At 39.9% G+C, this 24,685-nt stretch overlaps 1 protein-coding gene across 6 annotated transcripts in view; it reads right to left on the bottom strand.

Annotated features, from left to right (window-relative positions):
* The window catches only part of OXR1 (oxidation resistance 1), a 443,668-nt gene that overhangs the window by 31,091 nt on the left and 387,892 nt on the right, over positions 1-24,685 (bottom strand). For all 6 annotated transcript variants that reach the window (XM_067537380.1, XM_067537382.1, XM_067537381.1 and 3 more), the window contains 2 exons: positions 24,038-24,206; positions 21,792-21,951 (listed from right to left, as the gene is read on the bottom strand). In XM_067537380.1, the coding sequence (XP_067393481.1) occupies positions 21,792-21,951; positions 24,038-24,206 (329 nt within the window). The remainder of the gene's footprint in view (positions 1-21,791; positions 21,952-24,037; positions 24,207-24,685) is intronic.

Raw genomic sequence — 24,685 nt, 5'->3', positions numbered from 1 at the left:
AGATCAGATTGCTCTGGCACAATCTACCTTTTGTAAAACCAAGTTATATTTTGTCCCAATTACCATTAACCTTGATGTCCTTAACTACTTTCCCTTTCAAAAATTTTTCCAAGACCTTATATACTATTGAGGTCAAACTAACAGGCTTGTAATTACCTGGATCACTTTCTCCCCTCCCCTTCCCTCCTAACTATGTTAACAATTCTCCAGTCATACAAATATATTAAAAATCCTTGCTAATGGGCTTGCAATTTCATGTGCCAGTTCCTTTAATATTCTTGGATGGAGATTATCCAAGTCGCCCCCTTCCCCCCTGATTTAGTCTCATTAAGCTGTTTGAGTTCAGTTTCTATCTCAGATATGGTAATTTCTACCTCCATATCCTCAATCCCATTATTCCCCCTGCCACTATCTCTAAACTCTTCATTACCCTCATTAAAATTGAGGCAACATATTTGTTTAGATATTGGGCCATGCCTAGATTATCCTTAACCTCCACCCCATCCTCAGTGGTAAGCGGTCGCACTTCTTTCTTTGTTTTCTTTCTATTCATATGGCTATAGAACCTTTAACTATTGGTTTTAATTCCCTCTGCAGGGTCCAACTCTACTTGGCTTTTGTCCTTTCTCACTTTATTTCTACATGTTCTGAATGCCAAGATGTAGCTTCCCTTGCTGATCCCATCCATCTTCCATTCCTTGTAGGCTTTTTGCTTTCTCTTAATCACCTGTCTGAGATGCTTGCTCATCTAGCTTGGTCTACAACTCTTGCCTATGAATTTTTCCCCTTCTTTAGGATGGAGGCTTCAGATAGTTCCTGCAACTTTGACTTGAAGTAATTCCAAGCCTCTTCCATCTTTAGATCCATGAGTTCTTCACTCCCCCAACTAATTCTCTTAGTTTTTTAAAGTTAGCCCTTTTGAAATCAAAGACCCTAGTCACAGATCTATTTTTGTTTATCCTTCCATTTAGTTTGAACTGAATTAGCTCATGGTCGCTCGAACCAAGGTTGTCCCCTATAACCAGTTCTTCTACAAGGTCCTCACTACTCACCAATACCAAATCCAAAATGGCATCCCCTCATGTTGGTTCAGCAACCACCTGGTGAAGGAATCTCTCAGCTATCAAATCCAGGAAAATCTGAGCCCTATTATTACTAGCATTGTCCTCCAGCCTGTATCTGGGAAATTAAAATCTCCCATTATCACAGTTTCCACTAGTATTTACTTCATTAAAAGCCTTAAAGAGATCTCTATCCATGTCCAAATCAGATCCTGGTGGTCTGTAGAACACCCCAAGCACCATCCGAGGGGAAGCTCTAGTAGCTTTCTTCCCCAATGTGATTTTTGCCCAGACAGACTGTCTTATCCATTGCATCACTTCTAATTTCTTTACAGTCTACCTCTTCACTGTTATACAATGTTACTCCATCACCTTTGCCTTTATTTCTATTCTTTCCTAAAAAGCACATACTCTTCAATACCTGTGTTCTAGTCATGACTACTATTCCACCACGTTTCTGTTATCCCTGTAATATCTGGTTTCACTTCCTGCACCAGTGGCTCTAGTTTCTCCATTTTGTTACCCAGGCTTCTTACATAAAATTTTAATAAGTACCCCAACACTCAATTTTCCACAGGATTTTATATTTACAGACTAATGTGAGCCATATATTAGAGGAAGGGCTGAATATATAAGGCTGTGATATGACAGATGTCAGATCTAGTGTGGGTAGGGTTACCACCTTTACACCAGGGGTTTACAACTCAAGTATGTACCTGGGCTAGAGGTGATGTTGGCCAAAGCTAGGAGGCTTTAAGTGGCATGCCAATGCTGAGGAATATAAAGCGCTGTGCCAAATTTTATGCCATAGATTTGAGAGGAGGAAGGGGTGAGAGAGAGACAGGGAAGGAGGGCAAGAGAGACAGGAAAAAAGGGTAACTGGTGAAATCTGGGCCTGTCATAGATGTCAATTTCACTGCTCAGCTACAGCAGTGAAACTGACAGGTTTTCTGGGTACTGTGCTTTGAGCCAGAGACAGGGGCTGCCACCCAATCCAAGCTGGGGCAGAGGAAGCTTGTGCGCTGGCTGGGACCCATGGATGTGAGCAGGCGGCTGCTGCCTGTCTTCAAGCCGGGGCGCTGGAGGTGGTCCCTCAGCTTGGAGCCAGGGTGCAGGTGGCTGCCACCCAGCTGTAAGGCCAGCTTGCAAGATGCAGGAAGCTGCCACCAGGCTCCCACCTGGAAGCTGCGACCCAGCATGAAGTGAGAGGCTGCTGCCCACCTCCCCCAGAAGCTGGGGGCTGCCACATACCTACCATCTGGGAACTGGAGGTGGGTGGGTAGTGGGCTGCTGCCGCCTGGCTTCCCCAGAAGTTGGCAGCTGCCACCTGCCTCTTCTTCACTCTGTTTTTCCCCGGATACCCCCTGCCTGTGTCTCGCGTACCCCTAGGGGTACACGTACCACAGGTTGGGAAACTATGCTCTAAAATCAAGATTCTCTAACAAGAAAAATATTAGTATAAAAACCAATATGTATGAGAGACTGTGTGCTACACAGTAAAAGGAGAACTCCTGATCTTGCTTCAGTTTCCAAGTCAGTCACCACATTTATGCAATTCAAACAAAGAAAACCTGAATCACTGCTTTTCAATAACAGCCTTTTCAGCAGCAGGAGCTGAAGACATTAATTTGTCCAAATTGATGAGAACTGCTGAATGCCAGTAAATCTGTTTACTGTTGGCATATTCATCAAAGTGGTATCTTGGAAAAGGAATATGAATACAGCAGGACAGCAATGCATTATGAAGAAAATCAAATGCTATCAAACAAAATATAAGGCACTATTTAGGTTATCATTAGCCAATAAGGGATCAAATGTATCAGGTGCTAAAAACACTGGGATAATCTCAGTTTAGGCAGAACCTTCCATGGAATATTTATTCTTAAAAACTGGTTTTAAAGCACCTAGTATGCTTAGCAATGTACAAAACAGAGGAAAACAATTCCTGCCCCAAAGAGCTTCAGAAAATAGTTCTTACATTCCGAAGCCCAACAAATTCAATGGAGTTCATCTAAACTGAGATTGGAGCTAGTCTGACATTTTACACCCCTTTTTAGTAACCTGATGGGGATTAAGGGAGGATATGAGAAAATCATGAATTACGTGGAGAAAGTGAATAACGAGGTGTTATTTACTTCTTCACATAGCACAAGAACCAGGGGTCATCACCCTGTGATGTTGTATGATTAAAATATGAGCATGTATGTCATTGTTGCTATCACTGTTATATAATTGCAACAAATCTTATACAAAGTATGCCACGTACGGTATCAATGGAAAAGTTACAATCTATCAAATATGATTATCCTGTTTGTATGCATGTGTCCTCTTTGTATCTGAGGTTATAATGATCATCTACCTATATTTCAAATGTGTTTGCTCTTGGGGTAACACCCACAAGGTAGTTTGTATCCAGTCTAGTCAGTACTTTGTGAATGGACTAGTCAACTGGATGGCCCATTAAAGGACACTCAGCTCTCACAATAGACCATAGAAGAAGCTTGTCCCCGCCTGGTGAGCCTTCCTGTGGACATTTTAGCCAGAATATGGATAATCATGGCTGCTCCAATGACTCAAGCATGCAAGGGCATGTAACATGCTCATGTGATCCTGGACTCCATCTTGTACCTGTAATTTTCCACAAACTGAGACCGAGAACATCCCCTCCACATGGGAGAAGATATACAAAACCCTGAAAGCATCTCCATTTTGCCTCTTTACTGTTCTGATCTCTGGACTATAGACTTACACTAAAAGGAGCACATTGACTATTGACTGAGGACCTTCCAGTCTTTTGGAAGTTACCAGAGACTTTACAAGCCAGCAGTCTAACATCACAGCTACAAACCTGATCCAAGAATTTGGCAATGATTGTATGTATACAATTTCTTGGACCATTTTAATTATTTCCTTTTCTCTTATAAATAAATCTTTATATATTAGATACTAAAGGACTGACAACAGCATGATTACTGGGTAAGATCTGAGTTAATATATTGACCTGGCTGTGTGGCTAGTCTTTTGGGAACAGAAGAAACCTTTGTTTGATTAAATTTGTTTTCAATTATCACACATTATAAAGTCTAATATCTGGATGGTGAAACAACGGCTGGGACACATAAGGAGACTGCATTTCTGACTTCTTGTTATCTAATGTGGTGAGACAGAAGTTTACTTTTGTTACTGGCTTGGTATATCTTATGGAAGAATAACCACCAGTTTGAGGTAGGTTTGCCCCATTTTTCAGCAGTTTGTCCTGAATCTGGTATCCTCAGCTCTGACCCACTGAGGCACAGTGACACACCCAATTAAATTAATAGGCAGCAGGTTTAAAAGGAAGTACTTCTTCACACAATGCAAAGTGCCCCGGCAACGAGTTCCATAGGATATGTTATAAAGGCCAAAAGTATAACTGGGTTAAAAAAAGAATGAGAAGCTCACTGAGGATAGGTCCATCAATGGCTATTAGCCAACATGGTCAGGGATGCAAGTCCATGCTTTGGGTGTCCCTAAACCTTTGACTGCCAGAAGCTGGGACTGGACGACAGTGAATGAATCACTTGATAATTGCTCCATTATGTTCATTCCCGCTGAAGCATCTGGCACTGTCCATAGTGGGAAGACAGGCTACTGGGCTACAAGGATTATTATGTTCTTAAACTTTCATACACAGAAATAAAAATTTCCCCAAAATTTTACAGACCTGAAATTGTACTATGGTAGAATTTTCCTGAATATTTGAGGCATTTACAGATACAAGAGTAAAAGAAAGTGTTTTCACCTTTAATGTTTTCTGGACTGTTTTATCTAACTCATCAGAGCCTCAAAATGGCTCTGCCTAGGAACTACGAAGAGGATTTAAAAATCCACCTACCCAGGACAAGAGTGGAAAGCTTTATCATGGAACTAACATGATGTTTGCTACCACCACATTGTTCACTCTGCTTGTGTGTTAAACCCCTTCAACAACCCTCTGTCTGTTTTGTTTATTAAGTACTAATGGGAGATTTCATTGTACTTTTTTGTAAAATTGTACATTAGTCTGGGTATATATTAGGGGACGTTCTAAGATACCCATATTAAAATTTCCCTATGGGTTCTACCTGAAGCAGCTGATTTGTCTATGCAAGCCTCTTTAATTTAAATAACTTGTAGTTACCCATACATTTGACCTTAAGACCATGGAGGTCTATTTCCTAAAGTGGCAGCTGTGACCAAATCCAAGCAAAATCAGTAGTCTCTATTTTCCACCTTGACAAAAGAATTGCACAAAATACTGTCAAGTCATGTGGTGAAACTGTGCATTATGACCCAAAGCCAACATATCTCGGTGTCATTCTTGACTGCACACTGACCTTTCATGAGCAGACCACTTCAAGACACTAGCCTCTATAGCAAAGATGCATGTCAACATTACTCAGAAGTTAGTGGGAACAAGCTGGGGATCAATTGCCCTAGTGCTACACACACAGGCCTTGGCCCCTGTGTACTGAGTTTCAGATTACTTTGCAACTTGTGGATAGGCAGCTGAATCAGACCATGGGAATCATTATGGGAACTTTAAAATCAACACTTCTACCATGGTTTTCTGAATTAGCAATCACTGAACCTCCAGCTATCTGCCAAGACATAGTCATAGCATGAGAATGTGCATGCGCTGAAGACTACCCAGCACTTCTCACCCAACAGGTTATGGATAACATACCCCAACTGAAATTGAAAAAAACCACTATGGACCACATGTGACCAGCTCATGTCTCTGGATCTGGCCAGGAAATGGCAAATGTCTGAATCTCATCTACTGTTCCAAACAAGCACATTATTACTGACCCAACAAACCGCCCTCCCAGTTTCAACTTGCCATGCAGACTTTGGACCACACTGAACCGCATCCAAGCTAACCATTGAAGATACGGCTACTTGATGTGCCAGTTGTAAAAATCAAAGATTCCCTTTCATGTGACTGTGGTAAGAATATCCAGACCATCAAACACAGAACACTGTGCTCCACATTGGATTCAAATGTGAATTAGAGGACATCCTCAACGTCACAGATATCCCAGCAGACTAGGAACGGGAAACAGTGCTTATCTTCAAAAAAGAAGGACCTGGGCAATTACAGACCAGCCAGTCTTACTTCCAGACCCAGAAAGATATTGGAACAGGTTATTAAACAATTTGTTTAAACTTAGAGCATAGTAAGGTGAAAAGTAATACCCATCATGGATTTGTCAAGAAGAAATCACATCAAAATCTAATTTCCTTCTTTGACAGGTAACCAGCCTACTAGCAAAGCACGTAACATATCTGGGCTTTTGCAAGGCTTTTGATACAGTTCCACACAGCATTCTCATAAGCAAAATAGAAAAATATGATTTACATGAAGTTACTATAAGCTGATGGCAGAACTGGCTAAAAGACCATACTCAGAGTAGTTATCAATGGTTTGCTGTCAACTAGGAGCACGTTCCTAATAGAGTTTTGTATTATTCAGTATTTTCATTAATGAATTGGATGATAGAGTGGAGAATATGCTTATCAAGTTTGCAGATGACACCAAGATAGGATGGGTTGAAAAGACTGTGGAGGACAGGGTTAGAATTCAAAACGATCTTGATAAATTGAAGAACTGGTCTGAAATCAGTAAAAATGAAACTGAGTACTTTGCACTTAGGAAGGAAAAATTAAATGCATAATTAAGGAGGAACTGGCTAGGCAGTAGTATCGCAGAAAAGGATCTCCAGATTATAATGGATCACAAATTGAATATACGTCAGTGTGCTGCTGTTGAAAAAAAAGGCAAGTGTCACTCTGGGATGTGTCAAGTGTCATCTGTGAAATACAAGAGGTAATTGTTCTACTTTTCTTGGTACTGGTGAGGTCTCAGCTGGAGTACTGTATCCAGTTTTGGGTGCACACTAAGAAAGATATGGACGAACTGGAGAGCATCCAGAAAAGAGCAACACAAACAAGAAATTTAAAAAGCCCAATCTCTGAGGAAATGTTGAAAGTAGTGGGAATATTTAGTGTAGAGAAGAGAAGGCTGAAGGGGGACATGATAAGTCTTCAAATATGCAGAGGTTGTTAGAAAAAGAACAGTGGTGCACTGTTCTCCATATTCAATGAGAGTAGAACAAGGACTAATCTGCTTAATTTGCAGAAAGGAGATTTAGGTTGGATATTAGGAACAACTTTGTAACTATAAGGATAGTTAAGTGGTGGAATAGGTTACCTATGGAGGTCACGGAATTTCTGTCACTGAAGGGTTTTAAGAAAAAGTTAGAAAAATGCCCGTCAGCGATTGTCTAGGTATATTTAATCTTGCCTCAGTGTAGGGGTACATCTCAGTACTAGATGATGTCCTGAGGTTCCTTCCAATCCTACATTTCGATATTTAGTAAAAAGGTTATATTTTTAAAAAGGTTATTTGACTGCAAAGTCAGATTGCAACTGCCTGGGCAATTTTAATTCTACCCCTTTGTGTCTCCACAATGAATGAGGCAGGGATCCTAGGCACAAGGAGTGGGGTAGGGCTAGGCGAGAAATAGTATGTGATCCTAAAATTGGAGACCTATGAACAAGAGGGGTAGAATTAGGGTGCTGTTTTTTTGTTTTTTTTTAAGACAAAGGTAAACAAATGCTATTATGTACAACTCATACCCACCCCCAAAATCATGCACTACCAGAAAGGTTTGAACTCAATCTTCAGCACTGCATAAGACCAGTTGAACTAGAGCACTAACTTCGTTAGCTGGCAGCAGCAGCAGGCTTTTATCCCAAAGAGATGAGATAGGCCGCTGGTGCCATGTAGTAGGTCCAAGGGGTGGTTGGACCTCTTCCCATCACCCAAGAAATTGAGGGAGTGGAGGAAAGCCAGGATGTCTTTTCCTCCACTTGGTACCTCCATGCAATGTGCCTTTCCTGATTGGTGAGTTTGGGGATGAGGAGCATGGCTTGGCTGGCTCTCCCCCACCGCTCCACTACAACTGCTGCCAGACATTCCCAGTACAATGAGAGCTGATGCAGCTTGCTCAGCTTTTCAAAATGTTAACTTATTTCATCATGCTACCAAGGTTTTCCTGGGAACACAAGTAAGAGAAGGAAAATGACAATTTTTCAATCATTTATAAATCTTTTTCTCTTTTTTGATTCCATGAAATTGAGGGTTAGCTCTTTTCTAGTCCCAGGACTTTCTCCCTGATAAATTTTAAAGGTCTGCTGATAGTAGAGCTTCTAAAAAAAGTCAATCTTTTAGAACGGAAAAAAAAGTAACAGGCAACCTAAATAAAGGGGTTACAGGGGTTCCCCCATAACAGAATGCGTTAAAGGTATAGATTGTAAATATTCTCATATTAAATAATTCCAAACTCAACTCTCCAGTAGAGACACAAAGAGCTATGAGTGGGTTAAGGACCAACCATCTCTAACAAGTAAGAGTTCTTGTATTTTCTCAGTTACAATCACAAAATGTAAATATTTGTATGTTTTTAAATTGCAATACTAATGTCTGATTTGCAGCTAAGAGCAAGAAACTTCACATGGGTGGGCTCTTAGGGAGATTGAAATGTATATTTGAGGTTTTTTTAATAGTAGTCAGTCAACGATTAAAGTTAGCTTATCACATCTGTGTGCAGTGCCTTGTGTCAAGCCTACCAGTAATTCATATCTCAGAGATTGAATTGGTAGTAATGACAGTATGAATGATGTGCAGGCACAACTGCTGGAGTTCAAAGAACAAAGGAATCTGATCCATCAGTGCTGCTCAGCCTTTTAAAAACATGCCCATGAATGCACATGTTGACTGCTGATTAAACACTGATCATTTTTATAAGACAGTGATGTGATAGAGGTAATGCAAGCAAAAAAAAAAAAAAAAAAAAAAAAAAAAAAAAAATTACATGACAGTATCTACACATTTCTAATGAGCATTCTATGCTCTGCAATGTCTCACCTAATAAGATTCTTATAAATTGGATAAATATTTTTATTTTGCAGAGAAAACAGTACTAAACTGACTACTAACGACAAATTTAAAAAAAGGAAAAATAAGCTCAGATTTTTGTGGTTTGTACATGTCAGCACCCACATAAAAGTTTGGCGAAAAGTTGTGTACCATTTACATGTTCATTGTCAAAAGAAGTTTGCTGTTTTCAGATTTCATGCTCTTTCTCCTGGAGCAATATTATTCAACTTGTCAAAAAGCATTATATGACTATCACACTTAAAGAAATAAGACATGACAGGCAGGGCATTTTGCTGAGCATCTGCATACCCCCAGACCTACAGCGAGGAATGAAGAGAGATGTACTGAACACTGGTACTTTCCATATACTACATAGTATCTATGGGATAGATTCACACAAACTGAGCATCAACCATATCTAACTTTCAGATGACTAGAAAATTCACTGGGATTCACAAAACCTGAGTGGTCCCCCACCTAATGAATGAGGAGAGATAGGCACTTAGGAATGGGATTCACAAAAGCCAGAAAACTAGGTGACTCCTTGCCTAAAATAGCCACACCCCTCTCCATGGCATCTAAGCCCCAGCCCTCTCCTGGAGATAGGCACTTTAAAGTTCAGGATGCAGCGAGGCACTTTCCTCTGCTTGGGATTCTTAGCTGCAAATCCTCTCTTGGCATTAGTCATCTATGCTGTTTTAGCAAGAAATCTGGGAGGAAGAGAAGGGGGACCTTCCTTATATCTTTCAGTCCATTGTTAGGGACTGAACCAGGATGTGGGAGACCCCCAGTGCAAATCCCCTCTTCAGCTCATGGGGCAGGCAGGTTTTGACCTGGGATCTGACACCTCCTATGTGAGTACCCTCATCACTGAGCTGTGGAATATTCTGATGCGGGGTTCCCGTCAACCCGGTCTACACTAGAGAGTTTTGTCAACAAAAGTCAGTTTTTGTCGACAAAACAGTGCCCACTACAATCATCATCTCCCTCGGGCCAACAAAACTGCCCTGTTTTTTTCAACAAAATAGAACCACCGTGACAAGAGGTGTAGGGCTTTTGTCGGCAGAGCTAGGGTGACGCAGTGTTAGACACTGTGTTCCCTTGCAGCAGTGGAGAAGCTGTCATGTGTGTCAATTTCACTGCTCTGCTGGACAAGAAAATGGAGTGGCTGGTTCCCGCTCCCAGCTGCGGCAAGCTAAGGGCGGCTGCCCTCGGGCTCCCTAGGAGGGATGTGGGCAGCTGCGAGCCGGGACCTGGGCGGGAGGCAGGCAGCTGGAGCCCGACTCCTGGCTGCACACCAGGAACAAGTGGGAGGCGGGTGGCTGGAACCCAGCTCCAGCTGTGAGCCAGAACCTGGGCGGCTGCCCCTGGCTGGGACCATGGAATGGGGCAGCCCACAGGGAGGCCAGGAGACTGTGGGTTCTTGGCAGGGAGTGAGAGATGGGTCTCACAGTTCCCCACATTGCCCCTTAGGTTGGTGGAAGTACTCCTGGTGAGGACGCACTTCATCGACCCAAGGAAAAACAGGGTGTATATCAGCCACTGCTGTAATTATAGCAGGCTGAAAGTCGACATTTTATGTTGACTTATTTTTCTAGTGTAGACAGTCTCTCTTGTTGAAGCTATTCCACTGTGAAAAAATAATGAAAGAATCATTGGGCCTAACAGAGTAAACATGAGAATGACTAGAGCCCGGTAGTTACAGCATTTACTTAGAAGGTGAGAAACCCCAGGATTTAATTTCTCTCCCTCAAATGACTTTTTTTTGGTGTGTGTTAAATTTATTATTTGCAGCAGAACAGCTTCAACAGGAGACACAAAGAGCCCCACATCAGAATATCCCACAGCCCATTGACAAGAGTACTCACCTGGGAGGTAGCAGATCCCAGGTTAAATCTCTTTTCTCCTCAAGTGGAAGAGAGGACTTGGGATGTAGGAGACCCCAGTTCAAGTGCTGGGCTAAAAGTTATGAGGATATCCTCCTCTTCCCTCCCTGGGTCATTCTGTGTAAGCTTGTCTAGACGGGCCTGATCCGGTAGGATAAGTTTGAACACATTTACCTGATCGGGCCCCGGGAAGTGAGTGAAGTGGAGGAACATCTATATTCTCCCTGCTCTGGGGTGTCGGTGTCTGGATATTTGGCATGCACCTACAATGCACATGATCAGAGGCAGAAACGTAGGTACCTAGAGAACTTTTACTGCAAAAACTTAGGCCCCAAGTGACTTTAGGCACTTACAGAATTCAGGGGCAGCTGAGTGGGGGCTTTGTGAATCCCACCAGGGCTTGATTCTGGAATATAAGTGCCCAATGTGGAAGTTAGGCTCAAATTCTGCAAAAGTAGCCCTAGTGGATATTCTTTTGATTTCAAAATAGGCATTGTTTAATTGTTTCCATTTTAATGAGTTTTAATTTTTTTAAAACAGTCTAAATCAACAGTTTGTGCCACTGGTGTGTCTACTTTTCTTCTAAGGATTCACAGTATAGAACAGGGGTGGCCAAACTGTGGCTCATGAGCCACATGTAGCTCTTTTACAATTAAAGTGCAGTTCGCAGAGCCATGTAGGCGGTGAATGGGGGGGGGGGAGGAGGAGGGAGGACAAGGGGGGTCTATCAGACTGGGGTGGGGAGCTTGGAGCTTCTACCCTGTGACAGAGTAGTGTGGCTAGAGGATTCTGCCCAGTGGGGTGGAGGGTCAGTAACTGAATTCATAGTATTGGATTGAGAAAGAGTCAATTCTGTTTAGCTTAAAACATTTAGGCTCATTGTGAATTTTAAAATTTAAAAGGAAAAAACTATTAATTATTACCCTGAAGCGCTGCAGACCCAGAAATAACAGCTTTATATACATAAATTACAAACTAAACAAACAAGAGCAAGCAGCATAAAAGCAGATTTTTTGTTTGTTTGTTTAAAAGAGTTTAAGGCTAGAAGGGGCCACCAGGTCATTTAGTCTGACATCCTGTAAATCACAAGCCACCAGTACTGCCAAGCACCTGCACGGTAAACCCAACAACTGAAATTAGACCAAAGCATTACAGCCCACAGGAGACTAGACTATTATAAACCACTGGGAGAGAATAGGAACAAGGTGCACCAGTGCCCGAGACTTCTGCAATGGCAGGGAAATTATTAAGTGAGATATATCCAGATAATCCCAGCAAGTGACCTGCTCCCACATGTTGCAGAGGAAAGCAAAACCCCCTAAGGGGCAAAATTCCTTCCCAAAATACTAAGCAGTTAGACAGGGAGCATGTGAACAAGAACCAGCCAGCCAAGCAGCTCAGAGAGAGGCTGCTCAATGACACCTCAGAACCCTGGCCCACCCCTCCCAGTGTCCCATCTCCAACTGCGGCTGTTGCTGATGCTTCAGAGGAAGGAAACAACTCTCGTGGTTCCTCACCCCTCCAAATGTATTGGAGGGGAGAAATCCCTTCCAGACCCCAGAAGTCTGAAAGCATGAGCTTTACAAACATAAAATGGAAATGAGCCTTAGGGTTCCCTATTTTCACAAAGAAACCCATCATGCAAGCACACTCAACTTTGTCTAGTTCTTTCTTAAAAAGTAATTAATTTGTGTGCTCCCACAACTCCAGCTGGGAGGTTATTCCAAAACTTCACTCTTGATTGTTAGAAACCATCTTCTAATTTCCAAGCCTAAGCTTGTTTGTGACCAGTTTATATAATTTGTTCTTGTATCAACATCATCATTTAGTTTAAATAACTCTACACCCTTCCTGGTTTTTATCCCCCCTCCCTCGATGTATTTTTAAAGGGCAATTGTATCCCTTTTCAGCCTTCTTTTTGCTCGGCTAAACAAGCAAAACTCATCTAGTTTCCTCTCATAAGACAGGTTCTCCATTCTGCTAATAATCCTAGTAGCTCTTCTCTGCACCTGTTCCAGTTTGACTTAATCTTTCTTGAACACTGGTGAACAGGACTGTACACACTAACCCAAATGACATCTTGCCATTGCCTTGCATATTGGTATTAATATTTCTCTATCTCGACTGGAAAGGTCAATGGATACATCCCTAGGATCCCATTTGTCTTTTTCACACCCATATCACATTGGTGGCTCATTGTCATCCTGTGATCAACCCACACATCCAAGTCTCTCCCCTCCTCTGTTGCTTCTAACTGATGAGTTTCCAGCTTTTAGCAGCTATTATTAGACCCTAAGTACATGATCTTGTACTTTGTACTATTGAATTTCATCCCATTTCTGTCTCTCCAATCTTCAAGGTCATTCAGATCTTCCTATATAATATTCCAATCCTCCTCTGCATTGATCCTCCCAACTTTGTATCATCAGCAAATTTCATTAGCACATTCCTACTTTTTGTGCCAAGTCATTAATAAAAATACTGAAGAAGACTGGAGTTTCTCAGGGATCAATCTTGGAACCACTACCAACCTCCCTCCAGTCCAATAGTTAACCTTTCAGCACAACCCACTGCCTTTTTCTCTTTAGCCAGTTTCTTATCCACCTTACGATTCATCTACTAATCCCTACCTTCTAATTTAACTAATCATTTCCCTTGTGGTACTATATCAAAATATGCTACTGAAGCCCAAGAATTAGACTTAATTTCCCTAACCTAAAAAAAGAACAGTTCTATTCCCAAAGAAGGAAATGAGGTTAATCTGGCGCACTCTACCTTTGGCAAACACGTGTTATATTACATCCCCACTATTATGTACCTCTATGAATTTAATTATTCTTTACTTCATAATTTGTTCCAAAGCCTTGCATACTACTGAGGTCAGAATAACAGATTCATAATTGCCTGGATCACTTTTTTACCCTTTCTTAAATATAGGCAAACATTAGCTATTCCCTAGTCATGCGGTATTACCCCTGGATAGATGTATTAAAAATCCTTCCTAACAGATTAGCAATCTCATGTACCAGTTCTTTCAGTATTCTGAGATAGAAATTATCTGGTCCCCCAGGTTTGAGCACATTAAGCTCAAAATTTTTATTTCACCTCAGCTGTGGTAGTTTCCATTTCTATACACACATTTCCATCAGCTGTCCTGCCTTCATGCCCATGTTCCATATTATCATCCTTATTGAAAATGGAGGCAAACTATTCATATAGTTGTGGGCAATACCTAGACTATCTTTAATCTCCTTCCCATCCATACTACATACATAGTGGTCAACCTCATCCTTCCTTTTTCTCTACCTAAAAATAAGTTTTTTTTAGTGAATTTCCTTGGCGAGAGCTAATTTAGCTTGACATTTAGTAATTCTCACTATATTCCTACATTTTGTAACCTCCAAGATTTGGCTTTCATTGTTGATCAATACTTTTCTATTATCTATTGGCTAACTGCTTACTCCTAATAGCTTTTTAGATGGTTATTCATCCAGATGAGTCTGGAGCCTTTCACTTAAGTTTTTTCCCCTGGTTTGGGATGCAAATTTTGTATAGCTCATTTGCAGAAATTCAAAGAGTCATTTTTTCATAAATGTAAAGGCATTTGTAGCAAAAAACCAAACAATTTTATAGCACTCCAAACCTGGGTGATCTAGATTTGCTTTTTAAATATTAAAAGTTAAAAAAAAAGTATCTACTTAAAGTTGGTTTTACTTTTAATACTAAATTAAAGCTTTTATTCATCTTTACAACAATCTCACATACTGGACAGTCTGTATGACCTTCTGTATCTAGTCTGAATATTGAAAGATTGTGCCAGTAATATAAAGACTTCTGTTCACTGAATTGTTTAATTGTGGCATACACTATGAATGCTTGAAAGCAGACATGGCACCATGTGCTTTTAATTAAAGACATCACTGTATCAAGTCTCTCTTCTCTTCATAATGGGTTGGCCTTGATCAAATCATAGACAAGTAGATCTCATTCCAGAAAGTGATGAAAGGCCATCTCAGTTGCATTTCATTAACATAGCCAATCTCATTAGCAACACTAGAGACAAATCTATATAAAAAGGTGCTGGGACTGCACAAAAACCTCCGACATAGTGAGAAGGACATATCCTTGTACGCATGGAGGTTTCCTTCATACAATAAAAATCTTTAGACCAAGGACATACCATATACTGATTTAGGGGGAGATTTTTCTAATTGTGTCTTTGAAAATTTCCCCCTTAAAATACAGCTAATTAAATCCTCTGTTCTATAATTTAAAATCATTCTATAATAATATATAGAAGATAGTTTCAGAACTACGCAAGCCAACTAGTAAAAATGGGCAAATGGGTGAAAGCTTCAGACCTCTAAAATATAAACAAGCCAGTGAAATACAAATCCATCATTCTCCCAATCAACGTTCTTATTGATCTGTTTCATATTGAGCCTTAAGTTAAGCATTACAGTATGGCTTTGATATGAACTCTTCAGCTCCATGTTCTAATTTGCTGGCTGTGCTCCAACACCACACATACTAATCCACCCCCCATGGAACCGAGAGGTCTTGAACAGACTCCCAATAAGCGTTGAGGGGGCAAACAACTTAGTTTTGAGAGAGAGATGGACATACTTATGAGTGCAATTGTATGATGGGGTACCTGTGACGGAAGGGCTTAACAGCCTTGGGGCACACTTCCAGTTTGTGCCTTATGTTTCTAAACACTCCTGCTTTAGGATTTCAGCTGGCCACTTGCAGAGGTCAGGAAAGGATTCCCCCCACCTGCAAAAAATGTATTCAGGTTTTTCTTTTTATTTCCTTCCTTTGAAGCATGAGGAATGGTCACAGCTGCAGACTGGACATTGGACTGGGGGCAGAAGGCAGGGCTCTGAGGTGGCACTGAGCATTCTCTTTCAAGTGCTTTCTTGGCTGGTTCTTGTTAACATCACTGATCACCATGTATAAGGTCGGGAAGGAATTTTCCCCTAAATCAGACTGGCAGAAATCTGGGAGGGGGAGGGGGATGTGTGTGGCACACCTTCCCCTGGAGCATGTGGGTTGGGTCACTTGTTGGGATTATCTGGGTCTCTCTCACTTAATCATCTCCCTGCCATTGTAGGGGCCTCAGGCACTGGGTGCACTTCATTCCTTACTACTCTCTATCAGTGGCGCATAATAGTTTAGTCTCCTAGGGCTGTAATGCTTTGGTCAAATTTCAGTTGTTGGGTTAAGTGTGTGTGCTGGGTAGTATTGATGGCCTGTGATATACAAGATGTCAGACTAGATGATAAATTGTCCCTTCCTGCACTAAACTCTGACTAGGAGTTACTTTCATGCCCATAATGTACAGAGCCAGTAAAAACATTTTGACAGTTAGTAAAGTCATAAGTACTGTATGTTCTGCATCAAAGACAGCCAAAGTCTGCAGTACCTCCACCATGTCCCTCTGTCTACTTGAATAATGCTTTGCGAGTAGCTACACTTCTACATAAAGACTTTTCCTCTACAGAAGAGTTCTGTATCAATCTTTTAAAATTTTTAAAAGTTTAAAAGTGTAAGCTTTTATTTATAAAAGTTTACAATTGTTGTATTTTCTGCTCATAGATGGAGGACTGTATGCATTGCTTTTTTACATATCCATTTTAAAATTCCAGTTTCTTCAATGTTAAAAATATTATATTGCCGATTGTTTGCTGCATGAACAGTTAAGCAGCAATCAACACAAGCAGTTTAGTTTCTTTCAAATGCCAGAAGATTCTACAGTATATTTTAGAAATAAGGTCGCTGCTCAGCCTGTACATTTTCCATTTGCTAGATGAGTGTGTAAGTGGAATTGTAGAAATTATTTATAAACGTATCAACTGAAGCTTGATTTCTAAATATTTTCAGTTTGCAAGCTTTATATTAGTCAATCTGTATTACTTCACATATTTTCCAATTTACTGAATTTATTTAGAAACATGGTTCCATGTGGGTCTTTTCAAACAACTTTTACACTTCGAGTTCCTTGATAAGCACTTTGCAATACTTAAAAGAACTAAAAACAGATTTTCTCATCCCTGCCCACAAAATGCTTTTGTTGAAGCCACAGAACTTGAGACCAAGAACATAGCATGAGTGATTGGCTGTTTATAAGAGTAGCAAGAATATCATCCAGTTTTATAACAGGTAATGCCAAAGAAGTCATTGGAAGGTAGATAAAACATCATGTTTAAAACTACTACAAACAACAATGAAACATTCACGGGAGGCAGATTACCCCACATCTGCCTAATGTGAATTTTTTTGCACTTTCTTCTGAAGCATCTGGTGCTGGCCACCAGAAACAGGATACTATACTAGATGGATGATGGGTATAATCTAGAATGACTGTTCCAATACTCCTATTAGTGCAGTCTACCGTAAAGAATCCAGAATCTACTACCTATGAAACTTGGTAATGTCATATAGCATCCATTTTTTCCACCCTCATTTTTAAATGTACACTTTATAGAACATCTTTAGAACCAAGGAGGTAAGAAATGTGATCACAACCAGCATAAAAACAGACCTGATATTTGCACAGAGAAAACTACCTCCAATAAATTGCAAGGACAGCTTAGCTAGTCAAAAGAATATACAATAATGGACCTTAATTATGCTAGTAGTTCCACTGATTTCCAAGAGGAAGCTCCAACAATTAGAAGATTAAATTCATTGGAACCAAAATAAGACACTCAAAACTGAAAAAAATAGGATCTAACTAACATTTTAATTAATTAAATAACAATAATTAAATAAAATTAAATAGCAAAGTCCCCGCTGTCAGATCATTTTCTCTGGATCGACTGAGCGGTCAGTGAAGATCCGCTCAGTCAATCCAGAAATTGATGTACCAAGACCACCTTCACAAGTGGCGTAGCGCTGCGTCGACGGGAACACAGTTCCTGTTGGCACAGTGCAGTGAAGATGGCGCACAGAGGAGAAACAGATAAGTTGATGGGAGTTACGCAAGCTTTTTGCATAGCTTGCGTAACTCCCGTCAACTGCCGCAGAATCTCGGAGGTAAGTGTAGACAGAGTCTAAGGGTTTTTTCCTTCTGCTCTGGATTACTGAAGTACAGACACACACTTCCTAGATAGTATTGTCAAAATTATAAACAACTCTCTTTAGAACTGGTAAATACAGTTGGCATATTTCCCAGAATGAAATAAAACTTTTTAAAATAATAATTAAATTGTGCTTTAAGTGTATTTCACTGTAAGTGTGGGTTCAGAAAATTTCCAATTCCTGACATTTCCAAAAACTTGTTGGTTATTTGCTATTTGATTGCATCCTTTGGAGATCGAATTACTTTGGGTACTTTAATATACACATCTTGATGTTTATTTCTTAAAATGCACCCTCTTCTCCATAGACGGAATTTCAGAAGAATGTGAGAACATTTTTTCCTTATGTTATAGGTGTGTGCACATATTATCTATCTGAAATATGTGTCAAACTATTTTAAAATAAGTATCTTTGCTCTCAGTGCTATTTTCTTGTCACAAAACTCATTTCAAACTCCTGTGCATGCTATTTGTATATTCCTATTTTAAAATATTGCATTAAGTAGACGTTTTGGAGCACCCTTGAAAAAAAAAAAGATCAGCAGAGGCAATGACAGCAATAGTAAGTGGGGAAAGGTCAGAGCCGTGGTGTGGATAAGAATTCCAAAGTTTCCCACACTCCCCCCCCCCCAACAATTTAAAATTAAAATCAGATACAAGTAGGATTTCTGGCCTCAACTGGTTTGGGAACTCCTCAGAAAGAGTAGAAAGTACAGAAAAGACACTACTAAAATATAGAGATTCTTCCCCTCAGTTGAATTAACAAATCCATTAGTATACTATGCCTTACATTTCAGTTATTAGTGCAGTGGAAAAAGACAAGGAATTACAAAAGGGTGCAAGAACACCAACACTTGAAAGTAAAATGAACAGATTCTTTAAAAAAAACCTGTTTACTCAAGAAGTCTCTAGTCAACAATCCCAGAAAGTCTTGTCAGTGCAAGGCTAGTACTCCCTTCCATGTAAGACAAGGTTACTCATCTTGAGCAGTAACGTTGATTCTTCAAGATGCATGTACCTATGGGACCTATGGGTGCTCTACTTCAGGCATGCACATGCCTCTCAAGCCCTTGATTGGGGTATCCTACGAGGATACTGCTTGGGAGTCATCTGAAGAAGTCAAGCACCCACAGGGACACTACTCAAAGTAGTAAAAGTTACTTATCTTGTGCAGTAACTAGTTTTTCCAGATGTGTCCCCCTATGGGTACTCCAGTACCAACCCCCTTCCCCTCTGCTTCAGACTGTTCTTGTTGGACATTCAGATAGAGAAGGAACTGAGGGAGGCTCACCTGCGCAGTCCTATAGTCCCTCCGAGTGCAGTATGAGGTTGTACAGTGCATACGTGCTGGCTGAAAGGACACTCCTAAGTGGGAAATATTCAACCAAGGGCTCAAGAGGTGCATGTGCATCTGAAGTGGAGCACCTATAGGGACACTACTCACAGAACAAGTAGTTACATATTCTTTTTTCCAGATAAAAGCCTAATTACTAAAGAATTAAAGGTAATGGACAGCACTTTTCTACGCTTTCTTTTAGAAGATGAACTTCCCTTGGTCATAGAATAAAGGTTATTATCTGCTCTAAAGGGACATACAATATATTTTTCCTATGAAAAAGGCAATACGTACATGGTAGAGGAATGTCTGACCTCCATAGCAAGAGAAATCAAAGAAGAGGGCATGCTACAAAACACCCTAAAAGAATGTATTACTAGCTAATTCTGAAGACGCTAATACAAAAATTATTAAATAAGCCATTAATTGTCCTTAAAAAAAAAAAAAAAAAAAAAAAATAGTCAAGTCTTCAAGATTATGGTAGAATTCAAGCTAACATTTATCCTTTGCAAACTTCCTAGAGTCTTTGCAACCAGGCACAACAGCACTCCGCATGGCACTGATTGAGGACCTTTTCCTGTTTTTATGGCACTGTGATACATGTTTTCATTAGCTCCAGGTTATACTAAGCTCTTTCAGTCTCCTATACTCATTGCCACTAAGAAGCTCTGACCAACACATAAGCATCACACCTAAGTGCAGCAAAGGCCAGTGCAAACACACGAATACCTATTTCATGAACTCAGCAGGCTCTCAGAAATCTATAATTTAGAGTCAATAAATCCTTACACAGATTAGAACACAGCTAACTCAGTCTCACACATCCTTCACAGGTAGGCGGCTGGAAAAATTTCTTTAGGACTAATACAGAAGCAGCTTCCCACATCCATTCCCTAATTCATCTTCTTTGATTACAACATTGTTCCCTTGAAAGGAAATGCATTTTATACTGGAAATTTTATCCAGTCACAGAAAGACAAACATATTTAAAGCACTATATATATATTAAATACTTTTCAACCTGGACCCCAATTTCCAAGGGCACAATTTGGAGCCTTCAGTCAATTACTCAAAGGCTTTTTCCTTACAATTTGTTATCAGCATAATATTTGGACACCAATATACCCATGTAACAGAGACAGAGATTTGAAAACGAGAGCCTGATGATATACAGGTGTGTGTATGATGCTAGGATAAAGTTCTGAATGTAGCAATGGAATCCTACAGGCAAGCAGTGGTCTGTAGTTTGCTTCTGACAGAATCATGTATCTCAGGGTTCTTATTTATAATCCTTAATTTCAGAAATTTAAAAAAAAAAAAAAAAAAAAAGGATAAAAAGTTCTCAGAGAAGAAAATTGGTAAAACACGTTTAGTCTAAGGTGAACCTAACTTTTTAAAAACATGCCTAAGGTATTTAGAATTAAAATGGGCACTCTAAAAATTAAGACTTTTTTGGCACTCCAATTTTATACAATAAAATACAGCAGATCCTGATGCAAGAGTGACAGTGAGTTTGTAATGGTCACACAGACTCAAATTAGGTAATGCTGATGGGTACTTCTATTATACAAGTTTGCTGCACGTAACACTGAACTCTTGTACACATTATTAAAATGGAGTAATTTGCTGTGGTACTTCAAACTACTGAACGCACACAAAAATTACAAGCGGCTTTTTTCTCCACCAGCACACTTAAAAAACATACAAATATGTTAACTGTATGCACATGTAAGATGCGTCCATAGAGACACAATGTACACTGATGCACATGGGAATAATATGTTTATTAGAAAGAAGCATATGTGCATTCCAGCTGTTATATATTACTTTAATACTAAAATATTATCCAGGCAACAATATTCTACATGTTTTTAATCTTAAAAAAAAGAAATACATTTTCCCAGTTACTCCAACAAAAACCCCTGCAATTTATAAAAGGTCCTTTGTTTATATACACTGACAGTGTACTTATTTTCTCATATTGCTTTATAATGACAATGAGATTTTTGCAGGGACACACAGGGCTTTGCATGTGCACCTAACATATAGTGAAAGAGCCTACTCTGGTATAGTTTCCTTAAACAGTAGTAAACCCGCTTATCAAAAACATGGATTTTGTACAGAGGTAGTACTTTCCGCTCTATTTACACCTCTTTCAACTTTGAGTAATCAACTGTGTATTCTAAAATACAGTTTGCTGTATGCAAAAGAGGACAGGTTCATAATTGGTGAAATGTTCCCAAACCAGTATGTTAGAGAAAAGCATTAAGGTGGCACAAATTAAACAAGTACACAAGTGAATAATTCTAGATAATGAACTGACAAAATGTATTGTATATGTAGAACTTCATAAACGTTTTCAACTTATTTAAGTCACTTTCCTTTGCATCAAAAAATATAATTCAACACATTTAATATTATTGGAAAAATTATGAAAGATCATCTGACAATGCTTTTCCTTACCTCCCACTCCCTAGTAGCAGCTTCATTAGTGCAATCACCAGTTTCAGGCTCTTCGTTCTTCTTTACCACTATAAATCCAGGCTCTCTAATAGACTCCCCAGTATCCTCTGCATATATTTCTGGACTCCACTGAATAAAAAAGGCATACAAGTGTTCTGTCCTGAAAAACAAAATCAAGTAATGATACAATATATTAAAATAAAATATATTAGCTGTTGACTTTATCAAGGATTGCACATGCATGTGAACAAAAACAAAAAACAACCAAACAAAACCTTTGTTGTGCTTTACGACCACTATCTGAGATTATAGAAACAAACATGCTTGAGAATCTGTTAATTGTGCTATTTGTTTACTTTTGGTATTTCACCAAATTTGGACAGTGAACATAGACCAGCTTTAATGTGTAACCTTTACTTTTCCATTCTCATACAGTAGCATAATACTGTCTGAGATCTCATTTTAGGAGGTTTTTAATATAGAACCAGCCACTGAAATATCCAAGCTTTAATAACACAAAAGGAATGCTTAAACAGATTAACAGGAAGTTTAAACCAAATATGAATAGAAAGGTTTGTACCTCTCTTGCCTCATTCTGCCCCAAAGGAAACCTATACTTCGAGCCTAAACTGCTTCGGAGTCTCTCTCATATTCTACTTAGCATTACTAGAGGACACAAAAAAAGAAAGCAGAAGTTGTGCATAAAACAAGACTCAAATATAGGCAGATCAGTCTGATAGTAGTAGTTTATAAGTGGTTAAATCCTAGTCTCCTTTTTGTAGGCCTTTCAGAAACACTGGGAGTTTCCAGTGTGGGAGGGCACGATCCCAGGAGACTGCACAAGAAGTTACTATCCCTCATGTGCTACAGAACCGTGTTCTATGGGAGTTCCTTATGCACTGACTGAGGGAGGTTTGGGGGAATAGTACCAGCGGCTTTGCAATACTGCAACTTCAATGACATTTCTTCACCACCATCAGGAACATAACACCCTTGAGGATCATAGCAGCCCTGAGGCTTTATGATGTTGTAGAATGGGGACCAGGATCCTCCCTCTTCCCCCTTCTTGGGGACCTCCCTTGTGGCTAGCTTACGTACTGAGAGTCAGCACAGGTTTGGCCCAAAGAGATAAAAAGTGAGCAACACAAGTTATTCTCCTTAAAATAAACCCTGCCTAAACTGATCACATTTCCTGCATACCAGCAAATTCTTATAAGAGTCTAACTGTCTTTCCTGTAACTCTGTTTCCAAAGATCAATAGCCGTTCAACAGTGCTCATCTTAAACCTTAAGTTCACATTTTATTCTAAATGAATGTTAGTACTTTTTAAAAGATGTTCAATGGACAACACTAGCGATTGAACTCTGATTTAGAACAAGGCAGAATAGATAAATGACAATGAAAACTGCCTCACACAACCCTACCTGAAGGATTGCCTATGAATGGGTGCAGTGCCAGTGTTTATATCTGTTCAAATAACTGGCATTTCAACTCTGCTAGCTAATAAATGCCAATTAATAATTGGCAACAATTGTAAGAAAGCAGTATTTAAAAACAGAAAAGTTATTGACTGTACCTGCAGGAAGCTTACTTAAGCCTCCAACGTTTAATATCCTTCCCCATTGTAAGGTGCTAGTGTCATATACACATCAAGCAGTACGTTAATATTAACCTGCTCTTTGAGCCCATCTCTCTAGCACAACAGGATGGAGATGAGTCCATCTGAATTTCTCTCTATGTTGATATATGCCATGACAGCCAACCTCCACTTTGCCTGCCAAGGATGCAGTCGTGTTAGCTAGTAGCAGAGTTTGGTTAATTTAAAGAGGTGCTAAATAGAAAGAACAGGGCATGCCAGCATTAGTATAAAGTACATAGAACTAAAACCCTTCTCTTCAAATTAGGTGCAGGAGTTCGTGCTAAACTTGTGTCCCCACACTATGGAGGTCCAGTAGTTGATCGCTCCAAGTAGCAGTGGATTCACAGGGTCCATCTACTCCTCCCCTTGCCCACCCAGAACACAGCTGTGTTTCCACATGCACAAGCTTTCAAATTTCTTACCTGACTGTGAGTAGAACCATGTTGTTCTTCTGCATCCGAGACTATCCAAGAAGAATGGCAAAATTTGCCCCTTGTGTTATTACAAGGAAGCTATAATTACTAATGCATAATTTTGACAATCATAGAAGATATGTTAAATGTTTTCCCTAGCATCAGTATAATTTAATAATGCAATCCCTCTTTACCTTTCATGTGGAACAGCAAACCAGTACTCGTGTTTCTTATCTCTTTGTGCATACTGCTGCATTGATGCACTTGCTTGTGACACAAATGTTTTTCTCATGGGTTTTCCAACTCTGAGACACAAGAACTTATAAGATCGATGTCTTCTCTTCTCTTTCATAAGAGCAGAACCTATCATTGATACAGGGGAAAAAAGCAGTTAGTTCTGCCAAGTTCTACTCCACAAGCTGAACCATACAATTAACCAACTATGTGTTAGGATGATTGATCCAATGCAGTCTGTATTCACTGCAATACTTTTCATTCATTACCAACATTTGCTACCATTCAGCACATTTAAATTCACACCTGCACACGGAACAATGAAATCTAAGAATAAGACACACAGATCTGACTACTTTTAACTCCCCCGCCCCCCATCCTCAATCCCATAGTACATACTGAAATGTCAGTTACGTTTGAAAATGCACTGTGATGGAAGTGAGTGGGGGACTGACTTAACTCCCGAGGGCCTCCAAACAGCTAGGTATGGTACTCCAATTTTTTCCTGATCCTGGTGCCAACTGTAAATTGCCAACCTCACTAGGCAGTTCTTCAGTAGCTCAGCCCTCTGGCCAAGTCACATAGTCAAAAACGAACCCTTCCAGAGT

This window comes from Emydura macquarii, unplaced genomic scaffold, assembly GCF_026122565.2.
Source record: "Emydura macquarii macquarii isolate MOO-44397 ecotype Brisbane River unplaced genomic scaffold, CSIRO-AGI_Emac_v2 contig_383, whole genome shotgun sequence".
Classification (NCBI taxonomy): domain Eukaryota; kingdom Metazoa; phylum Chordata; order Testudines; family Chelidae; genus Emydura; species Emydura macquarii.
Note: the sequence above shows the minus strand (reverse complement) of the source record. Positions and strands in the feature narration are given on the sequence as shown.